We start from the raw sequence: 17,778 nt of genomic DNA, 5'->3' as shown, positions 1-17,778 counted from the left end.
TACATACAGATCTGGTTTTTTGTAAATGTTGTGAATTGTATTTACTGTTTGAAAAATTAAACAGTAGACCTGGATGACAATCTTGTAAGCAGTAATGAGTATGAATACTAGTTTTAGTGAGTCATATAGTCAATCCTCCATTAATTTCACAGCTGTTCAGGTAGAAGTGAAACTGTTTTTCTATTCCCAAGCCTATTATTGCATATAATATATAATTTTTCCACACATATTGTAGGGGTTTTTATTGTTATTAATAATTAATAATCATTGATGTTATTAATAATGATCAATACTGTTATGAAATTCTGTACAAATGAAAACTCAAAACTGGGACAGATGGTATATGGGTGGCTGGGTAGATGCATAAGTGTTGCATAAAACCTTTATCTTATAACTTCTTATACTTCCTGAATGCTCATTTTCTTTCTTATTTCTAAATACCACATTCATCATTTTTTATTGTGGAAGAAATTATGAGTTAGATGCTCAATAATGATAAAGACAGTGATTGGAAGATTAAACATGTAGTTACAAACCCTGGTTATTTTCAGGGGAATAGAATCATTTGTTGTGAGTTTCTATGGAAAAAATTATTTCAGTTCAGTATGGTTGCCTTTTATGTTCTTTACCCAATGTGGGAATCTTTTTTAAGTTGGCAGATGCATTTCTTCAGGAAAAGGTATTTTGTATAATTAGTTCATGGGGCTGGAGAGCTGACATTCCTATTCATTTTTTTCCTGCTCTCTTTTCTACATTTGTCCTCTCCTTTACTCTTTCTTCATTTCTGTCCCTGCTGAAAATCTTGAATTAGATTGGTGGTGTGGTGGGGAGGGAAGAACACTTTTCATTTGTGCAAATTCTATAGAGAATTTATATTGTGTGGGTGGAGGGTAGGGAACTTCACTACCAATATCTTCCCAGACACCAATAGAATCTCCTATTGAAGAGGTTTTGGGTACACTCAAGATCTGTTTGAAAGCTTATTTAGTATGACTCCTGGTTCTGCTGCCCCTGAATGTTCAGTAAGCATCCATATCATGCCACTTGTGTTTGCTATGGATTGCTTGGTAGATGGATGAGGATCTTGCAAAATCCATAGATAAATAAGCTATAGCAGGAACATAGATAAATAATATCAGAAACAACAACAGAAAAGGAGAATCACATTCTAAAAAGTTACTAGTTATTTCCTTTGGACATCTGGGCATGAACTAGGAAAGGGAATGCTAGGATGAAACCCATGCTTTGTGGGAGAAACAATTCCCAACACTCATCTTTTTCATTTCCACAGGTTCCAGAATATGGCTGAGAAAGGTGGTGCAACACAAGCCATTTGCTATTCTGGAACCCTCATCCAGGCTGCCAGCTAAATTGGTGTAACTATCAATCTTAATAGAGTTAGTCTCAAACATCTAGGATTGGCAGAAGATCCATTTTGCATCTCTAGCAATCCCTGGTAACAGTGCCTTCTCTCTTTTTAGTATTTCTTTTCCTGATAGCTTTCAATTTGAAAATATCTTTATAGATCATATTGACATATCAGAAAGTATTGTAGGCTAGTAGTTTTTTCACAAGATTAATCTTAATTTTTATCCTATTTGTTATATTGTGCAGGAGTTCTGAAAAAAGCTTGTGGGGAGGTTTTAACAGGGGAAAGTAGAACAAATGAATCCAGTGAGTTTCCTGAACATATTCTTCAGATAAAAAAGGTATGTAAAATAAAAATTAAAAATTCCTTAACTCTGATAGTTTTCCTCTGTGCACATCACCGTAGAATATTAACATATTCATTACAAAACACTGGTATCTAGGTATTAATATCAGCACAATAATTAATTTAATGTAAGGCTGGAATGAGAATACAAATTTTGAGAATATAAAACAGTTTGCTGAACCATTTTGTAGCATCACTATAACATTCAGAAATATCGCTCCTATGTTTTTGTTAATTTTTAAGAAATTTCCATAAATATTTTGAAAAATATGTATATAGAAACCCAAGGCTTTTTTGCCTAAGCTTGTTACTTTGTTAATTTGTGGTAGTTATTTCCTACATGCCTAGTTAATACCAATGCACAGCTTACTGTCCTACATATAAAAGATACTTTTATCTATTTCTTGTGGTTGGCAAGAAAACAACTTTTGGTATTAGTGCTACCACTATGTGGAGCTAGTGGGAAAGGGGGATTGTTTGCTAAGCTCGTTTTGAGCAGTAAAAGCATTGGGATAAGTAATGTGCCGCCCCTCAATTCTATACACCATATTTTGGGCCCTAGGGATGCTGGTGGAATATGATTGACAACCATACTTTATCAGATTTGTCATACTGAAAAAAGTATTAAGTAAATTTCAACAACTTTAATATATTTTGAATGATTATAAAAACAATAGTAAGCTCATCAACAACTGATTCATATAGCCTAGTCTATAGATAAACAAGATTTTAGATCTTTAAAGACAAAGATTTGAAGCTTGTCATATATCCAAAGTAATTTGTGCTTGTTATGGTATTTGATTATTTGATATTTGTTATAGTATGTGATACTTGTTATAGCATCAAATGGATTGAGATTTGATAAAAACAATCTTTTACTATTATCAAAATTAATTTCATGGCTGAGATCCAAAGAATTAAGGGCACTCAAATGTGTTTTCTTTGAATGACAGACTGCTATGCTAATTATAATGTGCTGTTGAAAGTCTCACCCTTTTAAAATTATTTGGCTATTTCAGAAACAAATCTCAAAACTAGCTGTAGTAATCTGAATCTCAACCAATATCATTTATTGATTTTAATTTATAGCCCTCCTATCTTGATTGTTTAATAACTATTCATATATCTATAGTTTAGTTGATATAATCTATGTACGCACTGCAGCAGTCTCCGTCTTCAGCTTTAACTTTGTTCAACATCAGTCTCATAGAGACTGTTCTTGGCTTATACATTAGAAAACTCCTTAGTCCAGGACCAAGTTAACTAGATAAGGTCCAGCTTAATTTGGATGAAAACAACTAGATGACAATGGCTAAAATACATTACAGCTGAAGCAGCTCATAATCAATGTGAACTATCAGCAAAACAATTTTACTGCTTGCAGTAAAATGTGTAAGAAAAATAATTAAATCCAGGAGTCAATTATAATATCAAAAGATACTGTATTGAAAGCAACTAGCTTTCTAAACTTTTGTATTCCAAAGGGAATGCATTAAAAAATTCTAGCAATTACAGAAAGTACTCTGATTAATCCAATCATTATCCTTTCTTTTTCAAAAGTTCCTTGAGATGGGTGTGGCCATTGGATATTAAAGCATGTCTATGATGTGGGATAAATTGAAAGCATAAAATAATTAAAATAATTTTTTGTCACATTATATTTTAAGTTTCCAAATTAACTCTGACTTTTCCTTTCCTCCTCTAAGCCAGGCCCAAAATGCATCTGAAAGATGTTGAGGCTTGAGCTCTGACAAGGTTCCAGGAATAAGTTTTGTTGTGGGTAGGGAGAATACAAAAGTAGCTGCCTATTTTTTCTTGCTGTCCCCCATTCCTTTCACTGCAGATAATCCAGATAGAAGTTTAAAGCTGTCATAGATAGTTGAAACTACAATATTTGTATGTTAAATATTTATTGTATACATTTATATTTCAGCCTACCATGCTAGAGTTTGGATGGAGAAATGGTTTTAAAGACCTGTCCTCTTCAGTAGCACAAAGTATAATAATTGCAGTTGAAGATTTTTCCAGTAAAATTCTTGAACATGAACAAAATGAACAGTCTTCAGCTACCTATTATATGATGTGTGTTGCAAATGTACAAAACATGAATGAATCCTGGAGTGTTGTCCATGATAAAGAGCAACCAAAGCAAATTTCAAAGGCATGTATCCAAAAATGTGAAAGTTTGAAGATCTATAGGATGTCATATTTATTGGAAGTACCTGCAAAATCAATAACACTCATAAAATCCATAATTGGGCTTGATTATATAACAGTGAATTAGAGTTATAAGATGTAAGCAACTTTGAGGACTGTACTATGAATCTACTTGGTCATTACCATAGATTCTGCTTGGAGTGGAGTGAATTAAGATTTAAAAGATATACCATATTTACCCAGTAGATTCCCCCTTCCCAAATAAATACCTGTAAATTGAAGGGTGTAATTTACAATGACTGAGAACAGAAGAGCTGGTGGAGGTGCAAATGACTGTAGAATTGCTGCTGAAAAGCTGGATACCTTTGAAGGTTATCCCTGTCTTGATAGAGGCTGCTTGCCTATTGAATTTAACCCTTTTCTAGAACTTCTTTCTCTTTTATTTCCTTTAGTGTCTAGTTACCTTTCTCCTTTGTCTCTTTCTTTTCCTTTCTCTTCCCAGTCAGCTATTGCTTCTTCTTATCCTATAGCCATGTTTTTTCTTCTGCTGCTGTTGGAAGGAGGAAGAGCAATGAGTCTGAAACTAGTTTGTGAATAAAAGGGAAAATGATTGATATATACAAATGAAATTAATTTTAGTTAGTAATTGTTAATTCAATTAATAAACATTTATTATTTTGCTCTCCCCCTCACCTTTTAGAATATAGATTCTGGTGTGTATGTATATACATGTACATACATGTATATGTCATATGTATATACTCATTGGGGAGGGGAAATCTCTAGTATTGGTTTCAGGTGGAGTTGTCAGTCTTTTTTGACAAGTGTGGAGAAGCTGGCTATTGCATGGGGTTTTTGTCTGAATTTATATATATATTTTCCCTATCAACTCTTTCTTTGGCAGAGGGACTTACTTAAATATGGATTGTCTTCCTATTTAATAAACTTGGAATACTGTCTATCTGAATATTATTAGTGTTTGTTCAGTAATTGCTTAGAAACTAATGTATACAACTGGAGATCCCGAATTTTCCCTTAAAAAATGCCACAGGTGACATGACCTTTAATCTTGAATTCTTCCTAGCTTTTTTTAAAAAATGTGCTTAATATCAAAGTTATATTTGCTTGCTCTTCTTGTGTTTAATATCAGAAAATGAAATGATTTCAAAATTGTTTTATATGTCAAATATACATCGAATGCACTGTATATCAGTCAACATATTTGGAATATAAATAACTGAATCCTAGCATTTCTATTTCTTAGTTTTGTTCTGACATCATGGAAGAACTTGACAAATTGCTCCCACTGGCTCTGGCATGCACAGGTGAATTTTTCCAGGAAATTAGAGCAAACTTTATAGAGGTGTGTAGCAAAGTGGCAACAGCTGTCCTGACAAGACTGGAAGAGAGAAGTAAAGATGTCCCAACAAGAGCTCCACTTCAGAACCTATATACCATTCTTTCCACGGCAGTGTATGTCTGTCAGCATTTTAAAATGTATCAAAACTTAATGAAAATGGCCTGTGGAAAGTAAGTCTCCTTTCAGTGATAACAAATAACTTGTTTCCATTATTTTTTTCTTTCAACTTCCTTTAAAATCTACTCTGTCTAGATTTTGACATACTTTGCTGCTAAAACTGAGGGCTGATATTTAAATGTGAAGAGCCCTTTACAATGTACATATTTGGGGGATATTCGAAGGACCTCCTCTCCCCAGTTACACCTACCCATCCCATCAGATCCGGCAGGAAAGGCATGTTACTACTAAGGAATGTCATCTGATGGGACCCAGGAAGAGAGCCTTTTCGGCTGTGGTGCCTGCCATCATTTCCCTGGAACCTAGATTGGCACCCACCCTTCTGGCCTTTAGGAAGGGCCTGAAAACCTGGTTGTACCATCATACCTGGGGGTCCAACAGTAGTGGTGAGCCTTGGCAATGGCTTTATTAAATGGATGTATGGTTTATATTCACCAGCTCACTGTGTCTCTGTTTTATGTGTTACTAAATTCTAATCATGGTTTTAGGGTAATTCTATGCTGTAGAGTTTGTTTATATTTTTACTGTTTCTGTTGTTTTATTTGCTGTGAGTTGCCCAGAGTCACAGTTGTGAGATGGGTGGCTATATAAATTTGATAAATAAATAAGTAAATAAGTAAACTTGTACCCAAGAAAACTAGTCATTTACAGTACTGTGCATAAGTTTTAGGCAGGTGTGAAAAAATGCTGTAAAGTAAGAATGCTTTCAAAAATATATATATTAATTGTTTATGTTTATCAATTTACAAATGCAAAGTGAGCGAACAGAAGAGAAATCTAAATCAAATCAATATTTGGTGTGACCACCCTTTGGCTTCAAAACAGCATCAATTCTTACACTTGCACACTTTGTACACTTGCACAAAGTCAGGGATCTTGTAGGATTAGAGTCAGGTGTATGATTAACCAATTATACCAAGCAGGTGCTAATGATCATCAATTTCATATGTAGGTTGAAACACAGTCATTAACTGAAACAGAAACAGCTCTGTAGGAGGCTTAAAACTGGGTGAGGAGCAGCCAAACTCTGCTACTAAGGTGAGGTTGTGGAAGACAGTTTCATGTCACAGGTCATACACCATGGCAAGACTGAGCACAGCAGCAAGACACAAGGTAGTTCTACTGCATCAGCAAGGTCTCTCCCAGGCAAAAATTTCAAAGCAGACTGGGGTTTCAAGATGTGCTGTTCAAGCTCTTTGGAAGAAGCATAAAGAAACGGGCAGCGTTGAGGACCGTTGACGTAGTGTTCGGCCAAGGAAACTTAATGCAGCAGATGGAAGACACATCATGCTTACTTCCCTTCAACATCAGAAGATGTCCAGCAGTGCCATCAGCACAGAACTGGCGGAAACCAGTGGGACCCAGGTACACCCATCTACTGTCTGGAGAAATCTGGCCAGAAGTGGTCTTCATGGAAGAATTGCGGCCAAAAAGCCATACCTCCGACGTGGAAACAAGGCTAAGCAACTCAACTATGCACAAAAACATAGGAACTGGGATGCATAAAAATGGCAGCAGGTGCTCTGGACTGATGAGTCAAAATTTGAAATATTTGGCTGTAGCAGGAGGCAGTTTGTTTGCCGAAGGGCTGGAGAGCGGTACAATAATGAGTGTCTGCAGGCAACAGTGAAGCATGGTGGAGGTTCCTTGCAAGTTTGGGGCTGCATTTCTGGAAATGGAGTTGAAGATTTGGTCAGGATCAATGGTGTCCTCAATGCTGAGAAATACAGGCACATACTGATCCATCGTGCCATACCATCAGGGAGGCATGTGATTGGCCCCAAATTTATTCTGCAGCAGGACAATGACCCCAGACATACAGCCCATGTCATTAAGAGCGTCAAGAAGAACAAGGAGTCCTGGAAGTGATGGTTTGGCCTGCACAGAGCCCTGATCTCAACATCATGGAGTCTGTCTGGGATTATATGAAGAGACAGAAGGATTTGAGGCAGCCTACATCCACAGGAGATCTGTGGTTCTCCAAGATGTTTGGAAGAACCTACCTGCCAAGTTCCTTCAAAAACTGTGTGCAAGTGTACCTAGAAGAATTGATGCTGTTTTGAAGGCAAAGGGTGGTCACACCAACTACTGATTTGATTTGGGTTTTTCTTCTGTTCGCTCACTTTGTATTTTGTAAATTGATAAACATAAACAATTACAATGTATATTTTTGAAAGCATTCTTACTTTACAGCATTTTTTCACACCTGCCTAAAACATTTGCACAGTACTGTACATTTCAAAGGGTTTTATCGCTCAGTTGTAATTGTTCATTCTCTTTTTCTCTCATAGTTACCTGTTGTCCATGGCTCATTTATATAGCTTAGACTCAGTGAAATGTTAAATTACCAAGAAAATTAATTAATTTAAATTGTTAATGTAAATAAAACTGACTATGATAGCATGAAAAAGATTATTTAAAATACAACTAATTATATTTAAAAGTTAGTAGCCTTTTAAATGTTAAACATTTTCATTTTCAACTAGTGTTTTTATGCCAGTTTTTAATTGTTAGTGTGCCTTTCTGCTAAGATGAACATTCAAAGCAGCTAACAAAATTTTAAAAGTACAATGCAAAAATTTAAAAGCTAAAGGCTACTAAAAGTAAAGCAAATTAAAAGCCTAGGAGCCTTGAAGACAAAGATCCTTTCACATTTACCTTTGACAATGGGAGGCATCTACAAAAAGGTCTCTTATGGTTCTTAATCACTAGACAGGCAAATCTCCTAGACAGGAGAGGGAGTTGCATAGTTTGCATGTGTTCTAAAAATACCAATATTATGGAGACTTTCAGATGGCCATTTATTGGGCATTTAGGAAAAGGGATAATCTCAGCATTTCTTGCAGATTATGGAATGTATGCACTTGGCTTTGCCTCTGTCTCTCTTTAGAGAGTCTGTAAAAGCATTGTCTTTACTCTGACCTTTAAATATTAGTGACTTGATTACTTACATCTTGATTTGATTTGATTTGTATTCTGGATATTTTGTTGTTTTAAATGGCAAGCTACCCCAGCTGTGATTTCAAAAAGAAAGCTAACATATAAATCAAAGTTGTGGTGATGATGATGGTGATGGTGAATATACATTTTCAAAACTATTGAATTCTAACAGAATAACCAGTGAGATATCTATAGTTAGGTAATGAATGAAAGCAGTTTTATAGAAAACATCTATTATAAATTTTGTTGTTTCTGAAATAACACAAGAGAATAAAATACATCTGAATTATAATAATAGAAATGCTTAAAAAGCAAAATAGCCCATGGGGCTTTATAATACAGCAGTGGGTTAAAACATGGAATGGGAGGACCTTTGAAGTCTGAATTGATTGAGCCAGGAGTCACAGGAAAGTCTTTAAAGATCCATCTTTATTTTTGTGTGTTCTTGGGATGAAACTTAAAAGGATGTTTTATTTCAGTGATCAGCTTTCCCTAATCATTTCTGCTTGTCCTACCCAAACAACTAGGCAGTGCCTATGGAGGATCCCCACTTACAAGGGCTTACCAGGGAGCCTCATGGTGAACATTCTCTGCAATAGCTCCTCTCCTTTAGAATAGCAAAGATGGCCCCCATCTTCATGGCCTTCCAGAAGCAGCTGAAAACATGGTTCTTCCAGAATGCCTTTAGGGATTAATTATAACCAGCAGTACCATACTCAGTAAACTTTAGCTTATTACTTTTAGTAATTAGATTTGGATATACTATTTAAGTAGTTATTATATTGATTTTGTATTATTTTGTATATAAGTTCTGTAAGCTGCCTAGAGTCTGTCTGGCTTCAGACAGTAAACATATCCTATAAATAGATAAATATTTGGAGCAAGCAGAAAAATTCTCCATATTACTATATATTTTTAAAACCGGCATTTATTGCAACATAGTAATGTCATACTGAATTCATTTTAATAGAAAACTATTATTGTTATTTCAGGAAATTTAGCCCTACTATAAAAGCATTCAGAATTCTGAAAAATCTTCTGCCACAAAACCCACTGATACTTGTCTTTGATAGGTTTATAAGAATAAGGTTTTTTTAGATTTTTATCTCACCTTTATTATTTTTATAAATAAATCAAGGTGGCGAACATACCTAATACTCCTTCCTTCTCCTATTTTCCCCACAACAACAACCCTGTGAGGTGAGTTGGGCTGAGAGAGAGTGACTGGCTCAAAGTCACCCAGCCGGCTTTCATGTCTAAGGCGGGACTAGAACTCACAGTCTCCTGCTTTCTAGCCTGGTGCCTTAATCACAAGTAATTCTTCTGGACCAATAAATTAAGGAGCACAAATTGTTTCCATTCTTACAATAATAAATGTATCTGTGCTTATTCCCACTCTTGCAATCAATTGGCTGATTTGTTGACATCTTTCTAAGTGCATAGAAAATGACAGGAGAAACTAAAATACTCTAGGACTAAAAAAAGCAGGCATGTCAGGGGAAATATTGAGGAAGGAATACTGATTTTTGAAAAAATGGTTTCATGGTTTTACAACAATAAATTTATTCTTTTTAAAAAGTTGAAGTTAACTTTTTGTAACTAGTTAAAACTTAAACTTAAAATAAAAAAATTAAGTTAGCTATTCTATATTTTCCAAACAACACAGTGTCTCAAATAACAATATAAATAATTTTGGTCTACAGCTAAATAAAATATACTACCAAAAACTTCAAGTCATGCTATAATTAACCATACATAGTATATATTTCAGACATTCTGATTAAATTGTAGAAAAAAAAACCTGATTAGGGATGCACAAAACTCACTAATTCAGGAACAGAACATTCTGGGGATGGCTTTCAATTTGGAGAGTTTACTTTTGGAAGTTGCTGAATTGCCCCGAGGAGGACATAACAGTTTGGAGAAGGTTCAACATGGTCCAGAGGGAGAATAGAACATTGTACTATTCTCTGGAATGTTTAATTTTGCACATCTCTGTACATGATAATAAAAGGCACTTGACAGTGGAACTAATTATCAAGATACTGAGTTCCCCTTTATTGGATATGCTCAAGCAGAGGCTAAACAGCTGTCTGTCTGGATATTTCAATATGGATTCTAGCACTGAGCAGGGAATTGGACTTGATTCCCTTAATGGCCCAACTCTACAGTTCATTGAATCAAAAGAAGAAATTATGCTTCCAATTCCAAACTTCTCCTTGCAGACATCTGAGAAGGAGAGGGAAAGTATACTGGCCTGGTTTACTTTGGCAACACTAAACTACTAATTACAAGCAAGAATTTGATGGCTACGGCTGTACTTTTACATTATTTTTTGGGAGCAGCTGAATGCTGCAATGGGGTGGAATAAATAACATCACTTAACAGAAGTGGGCAGAATTAGACTTTCAAGGAATGTTGTGCTTTTCATTTTGGTTTCTTACATGTGCTAACTCTTTCCCCCAACATCTTCTTTTCCTTCCTGATGAAAATAACCTTCTTTGGTGAGGTGGTCTTTAAGAGATTATGGAGCTGCAAAACATTTTTAAGTTCCTCATGCAGCCCACTGTCCCCAATTGTCTACCCAAAGTTAAAACTTTCAGCTAACCCAGATCATTCTGTAATTGCAATACCTTTATCACTTTCTACCCTTGCTTAACCGTTCATGTTTTTGCACCTTATATTATCTAAGCTATAAATTTGAGATAAAAATTGTGGGCCATAACTTGTCTGTCTGTATCGCATGTATGGACACTTATATATATTATAAAGCTGATAATTTATATTAGTATTAAATTATTAATTCACATTAGTGTAAAACTGACATTTTGTCATTTAGAATATGTTCTGAATAAAAATGAATTATACATTAATAACCCTATTATTTAGAGGTACGAGGTAGAATAATAGGCAGCCTTTTAATAACAGCAAAATAAGTATCTGATTATTTAGATAAGTATTTTTTTTCTGTAGTAGAAAAAGCCTTATAAATAGTGTAGATTTGTAAAATGAAACACATTTTCAAAAGAGCATATGTAATGAAAACCAGATTGTAAAGTTAATGTGGAATCAACACTAATGGATGATTGCTATTTAATAATCCAAACCATTTGTAGAATTGTAAATTGCTATCTCCTACAGCAGTGTCTTAAATCTTTCCCTATGACCTTTGCATTTGAACAGGCCCTTATTTCTAGCACTTCTCCAGCAATATCAGGAACTGATCAGCATTCTTCAGTTTCAAGTTACAAATTATTGTATACGAGTTTCTGTTACAAGTATTTTACAGGATGCCGAGAGTCATTACTGGGATGACAACAAAGCTTTTTATGAGGTGCGAGTACTATCCTTCATTTTTATACAAATGTGTTTTATTTTTGTTTCTTTTTGACTGATTTGGAAAAGTAGGTTCAAAACAATCTGGACTCAAGGTAAGGTTTTAAGATTGTATCCACTCATCCAGTTGCCTGCCTGGTACATCTTTGAATGGATTTGGTAAGACACAAGGCCAGTAAGTTTTCATTGACATCCAGTAACCCTGTTACGTCTCTGCATTAGATGTGATTCCACCATTCCTGATATAAATGTACAACAGAACTACAATTCGGTACAGTTCTCTTTTTGCATAATGTTCTTGGTCAGCAAGATCTGGAAAATATTTTGCTTTAAACTTTTTAAAGATACTTTGCATAAAATAGAACTTGTAAAAGAAGGCCCTGGAATTACAAAAGAATAGTAATTCTTACATTGCCTTTGCATGCAGTGTGACTATTGGAAACTAACATAGAAAATTAATTTTGAATTCTGGACCACTGGACCTTATTTAATATTGCATTTAAGGCAGATAGTGAGAATTAGCAATGCATAAAAGTTACGGGAGCATCGGTTTTGTGCAGTGATGTCAAAACTTTCTAGTAAATAAACTCATCAGCTGCATGAATACTGCTTTGCTTGCAAATTAGCCCTCTATATAATTTTAGGATCAGTTTTTTATTTTAATAAAGCTCTGCAGCAAATGTTAAACTTCTGTTTCTTAATTGTCAAAAATAAAGTTAGTAAATAATGTGAATGGCTTATGGAATACTGCCTAGCTGCCCATTTCCTCACATAAAATTTAAATAAAATACCATATCTGTTTTATTGCATGTGGTTTGCAAAAGCAGAAAATGTTTATCCATTTAACTATTTTCCAATAGCAACAAATATAAAATAGGAAATTGTTTCATGTATATATAAATGAGAACTCTAATTACAAAGCTTATTAAGACTTTGTAAACAAAGTTTATTAAGAAGCTTTTATTTGTATACATAAAATTATACATGTGTATATGTATCTGTCTATCTTGGTATTTCGTGAGTTTGGTTGTTCTCTTGCAGACATTTCATTACCAGGCTAGGTAACATCATCAGAGATGGGAGACTCAAATTTGCTGGTTGTTTGTGTGTAGTAGCTTGCCCTGCCAGTCTTGCTTGGGATGCAGTTTCTTCCCTGATGGTTTCTTGATTAGGGTATTGTTTCTTCCCTGAGTGTGTATCTGGTGCTATTTCCTACTTATCTGGATGTTGCTAAGGAGAGTGTGTTCTGGGCTGTTTGTTTCCTTCCTTGACTTTTGGTTATGTCTTCACATTAATAAAATGCTCACATATAATAAATTGATTTGATTCTAATATTGGAAGAAATGTCTATTGGTAAGGTTATTTTTAATGATTATGCTTTAAAATAGTATCCCATAGTAGTAAATATTACATATTAGACTAGAAATTGCAATAATCATTTGTCTTTAATTACATATTAAAATTATGAAATTATGAAAAAGTGTAAAGATAATGAATTGTCACAAAAATGATCACATTTGTTAAAATATAATACAGAGATAATGCCATAGTCCTAGCATTCTAATAGTGATTAAACTTTTACATATATTTACCAAATTATTATGGACAGTAGTGCTGTCAGATATAACATTAAAATTAAGACTTAATCTGTTATTATGGGCAAATAAGAGCTTGACTCAATGGACACTTTCCCTTTTTTAAAGAGAAGTTTCACCAAGTTAAAAAGGGTATAGTCCCAAGTAATTGAATATAAAATTGTACCCTGATTTGCTTTAAACTTTATGGATTTTTTTTTTAGATTGTGACTGATTAAAACACCTTCTGCGGCAGTTTATCATTGATAATAATGTTTATCTGTAAAAAGTATACTTGCTAGGAATACTGTTTACTAATCATTTCCCCAACTTATGTACCACATAACTCATAATTCAATAAGTGAAGTGGGTATAAATCTGTAATCTGGAAGTAAGTGGCTTAGGGAAACTGGAGTACCTAAAGATACATTAAGTTCCTAGTAGCAGATGCACTGAAAACTATTCTCAATAACAAATAAGAACATAAATAGGACCAGCTATCCCATACTTCCTACTCTTCACAGGGGAACTTGCCATTATCACTGCAGAATTGGTGAGTATTTGGACACCTTTTAGTGACTGAATATTAGTACAGGCAGTCTTTATTTTAAATTTGTTTTAACTTGGGAAAGGCTATTTTATAGTAGTTCAAATTTGTGTGATTTGGATTAATGTAAGAAAGTTGACTTTCTAACTAATAAAGCATGAGTTGTTAGGTTTTTTAAGTCAAAATCTGTTTTAAATTTTGTGGGGATTTTAACTTAGCGCCTCTTGTTCTTCAGCAGTTTCCTTTCATCCAGAATGCATTTGATTCAGAGAATCCAAACGGAGATTGAGGAAGATAGGTTGCTATTTAAACTTTGGTTGTTTTGCCAGGGAGAAAGGTGCTCATTCTCCATCCATATGTGGCATTATTTCTGCTGTGCTCTTCAACATGACCTATGGACTGTTCTACCTCCTGTGTTAGCCCAGAAGATTCTAACAGAAGTGCTGGAAGAATCATTAGCACTTTTGGCTTGCAGATATTTTCAGGCCCAGCCCAGTTACAAAAGGACACCACAAATAAGGTAATAATTTAGCTAAATTATGTGCTTTGAATGAGATGATAGGAATAACAGTAGCTTGCTCTTGAGTTAATTGAGAACAGAAATGAAAGTGCAGTGTAACAATTAAAATAACATTAAAGCAATATGTTAAAAATTTACAATTTAAAGGCAATTGGCTTAAAAATAGTAACAGAAATTACACATTAAAATCCTGTTGAAATCAAAACATATAAAGGAAAATAGCCAGAGGTTGGTCATACATTTGATAGATGGTTATTTTACCTTACTTATTTATTTTTATTTTATTAAATTTAGAGGGCGCCCAAATCCAGATGACTCTGGGTGGCTTATGTTAAAAAATAAAAGATAATAAAAACAGAAAGAAAAATCACGAATGTCTGAAGGAGCAAACAGAATGCCCCAAAACACCTCCACAAAAAACTGATAGGGACTCAGCAGCTACCATTCAGCCAAGCCTGGGAGCAAAGCTAAGATTTCAACAACCTTTGGAACACCATCACGGTGGGAGTAGTATGGATCTCCAGTGGATGCTATTCCAGAGGGCAGACACCACAACAGAGAAGGTGAACTTCCATAACATGACATTGATTAATTGAAGGGACCTGGAGCGTGCCTACTTCATCTGATTATACTAGATGGGCAGGAACTATTGGAGATAGGCAGTCCCTCAGATATGAAGGGCTTTATGGGTGATAGCCAGCACCTAGAATTGTACCCAAAAGGCAACTGGCAATCAGTGCAGCCAGTGCTGTCTCAGTACTGTAGCTTGGCCTGAATCCTGACTGAAAAGGGTCCAGATAATCCTTTTTATCCAGGGCCCTCCACAGCTGGGAGCCCACTGCCCTTTCAACAGTCTTCCCTAAACAGGGCAAGTTGGAGACTGGATGGAAGTTATCCAAACTTGCTCATGGTCACTCATGCCTTAGTCACCTCCCGATTGGAATACTGCAATGAACAATACATAGGGCTGTCCTTGAAGACCATCCAGAAGCTGCAACTGGTCCAGAATATAGCAGCATGTGCAGTTTTGGGTGCCCCACAGTTTGCCCAAGTTACAATACTGTAGCATGAGCTGCACTGGCTCCCTGTTGATTTCTAGGTGCAATTCAATAGACCCCCACCCTTTTAGCCTTTTGGAAAGCCATCAAAACCTGACTTTTTACCCAGGTACTGGGATAAAATGAGGGTATTTGGAGTTGATTATGGGGCCTCCCAAAGGGACGATTGAGATTCTGGGTTTTGGTTTTATGGTTTTATGGTTTTATGGTTTCATGGTTTTACAGTTATGGGTTTTGTTGTTGTTGTGAACTGCCCAGAGTTGTGTTTAAGATGAGTGGCCATACATATCTTATAAATAAATACATACGTACATACAGATCCTGGTTATCACCTTTAAAGCCCTACATGGCATAGGGCCAGGGTATCTGTGGGACATCTTCTGCCTGAGGGTATCTGCCCATCCCACTAGGTCAGATAGGATGGGTACATTCCAGGTCCATTTCCTTAAATGCTGCCATCTGATAGGACCTTAGAGATGCACTTTCTGTATAGCAACTCCGGCTCTGAGCTTCCCACCTGAGATCTGAGGGGCCCCTACCCTTTTAGCCTTCCAGAAGACCAAGAAGAACTGGTTCTTCCCCCAAGCAGTGGGCTAGGATAGGGGTTGAGTCAGGAGGTTAATTGTTTGGTTGGTCTGGTGCTTAATGGGAAAGATTGTTTTGCTTTTATTTCTGTTTTTATTGGTTGTTGTGAGCTGCCTAGGATCACTATGTGAGATATGTAGCCATATGAGTGCTTTAATTTTAGTCTTGCATTTATTTATTTAAAGCATATTAATTCAAAATGCCATATTATTACTAAATAAGTTGTACAATATAAACAATTTGCTTCTGGAAATGTTACTTCTGTAGAAATTCTATAATCTTGTTAGAGGAATTGCAGATTTGAATATTTATTGAAATACTTTTTCATAGAGTTTGTAATTCCTAGTGATCTCTAAATTTAATTTTCTGTATAATGAATACACACACACACATGATTATGCTATATTACAGTACAACTGTACTTTAATATTCTTGAATTATGAATGTAATGAATTTCAAGTGGATAAACTGCTTAAGCTCTGTATTACTTCTGCTGTTCTCTATTGAATGTTAGCTTTATTGGCTTCGTATTATGGTCACTCAATCTTCTCAAAAAGATGATTGCAAATGTGTACTTTGGCTGTCATGTTTGTCATGTTAAAATAAGACTTTTTCCAGTTATATCAGTGAGAAATGGTTTATCATCTAAGCACATGGTTTATCTGCCTGTTAGTTACTGGTTACTGTTCTTTTTTTGTCATGCCATAGGCAATCAAATCACTATACCATTTGTCTGATATGTAATTCTGTAGCAACTAGGGACATGTGTTGGGCATCATAACATAGTACAGTGTTCAGTAGGGAACTGGATAGTATTGAAAGATTAGAAGGAAAAAAAGCACATTTGACAATATGAAGATCTTTGTGTGCTTAAAATTGCAAAGCAAACATAGGATTAAAGTCAGTTGGTGAAATTATTAAATATTCTGTCATATTTATACTCAGTATTGGTTTTGAAAATTGAAAATTTTTAAGAGGCAGTGATAAGAAAGGACATCCATTACTGAACAGATTTAAAATATAAATAAGTGTTGATTGCAGTCATTGCAATAGCTTCAGCTGACAACATATGTATGGAATAGGCTAGTTAAATTAAGTAGTTAGGTGTGTTTTTTTTAAATAAAAACTAATGTTACCCAATAAATGTTAGCAAATAATAATTCTGATCCAGAATTCAGCATGTATGCAAGAGAATTGCTTTTCTGTTCATCTTTATGAAGTGAGTTGATCCATGTGTGTAAAACAAATATTAGAGATTATATCAATTCATTAAATTTTGTCAGGGAATTGTTTGAAGCAGGGAAAGTCTGAGTATGTTTCTAGTACTTTTTTTTTTTTTTTTGAGGGTTAAGGTTAGGGTTGCTTTTGAGTCAGTCTTGATAATCTCTTATATAAGTCCACGCAATTTTCTTGGCAGCATTTTTGGAAGTGGTTTGCTATTGCTTTCTTTATAGGACTGAGAGAGAGAGTAATTGGGCCAAAGTTACCTGGCTGGCTTTTGTGCCTAAGGCAGAATTAGAACTCGCAGTCTCCTGACTTCTAGTTCAGCACCTTTAATCATTACACTAAGCTGGGCTTCTTCATTATTATAAGTCATTATTATAACTCATTATTATAATCAGTTTCTGTGATGGAATGGAATTATGAAGGCCAGGCTCAGGGAGAAAAACATTTTCTTTCATCTCCTGAGGAGAGTGGGAAATATAAGAGGATGAGACTGGCACCTCCCTGAGGAATTCACAATGTTGTGGCTGGCATTACTTGGGAGCTGGGGTTTCAGTCTGGGAAGGTTCTTGCTAGAGGGAAGAAA

General features: G+C 35.1%; 1 protein-coding gene across 1 annotated transcript in view; it reads left to right on the top strand.

Moving 5' to 3' along the window:
* KIAA0825 (KIAA0825 ortholog) overlaps positions 1-17,778 on the top strand; it is a 235,677-nt gene that overhangs the window by 40,464 nt on the left and 177,435 nt on the right. Inside the window, exons 9-13 of the mRNA XM_088129998.1 lie at positions 1,615-1,709; positions 3,648-3,875; positions 5,136-5,401; positions 11,532-11,682; positions 14,135-14,325. Of these exons, the coding sequence (XP_087986124.1) occupies positions 1,615-1,709; positions 3,648-3,875; positions 5,136-5,401; positions 11,532-11,682; positions 14,135-14,325 (931 nt within the window). The remainder of the gene's footprint in view (positions 1-1,614; positions 1,710-3,647; positions 3,876-5,135; positions 5,402-11,531; positions 11,683-14,134; positions 14,326-17,778) is intronic.

This window comes from Python bivittatus, unplaced genomic scaffold (genome assembly GCF_059951505.1).
Source record: "Python bivittatus isolate LINGU-HERP-01145 unplaced genomic scaffold, Pbiv_v1 ctg000850_np1212, whole genome shotgun sequence".
NCBI classification, from domain to species: domain Eukaryota; kingdom Metazoa; phylum Chordata; class Lepidosauria; order Squamata; family Pythonidae; genus Python; species Python bivittatus.
Note: the sequence above shows the minus strand (reverse complement) of the source record. Positions and strands in the feature narration are given on the sequence as shown.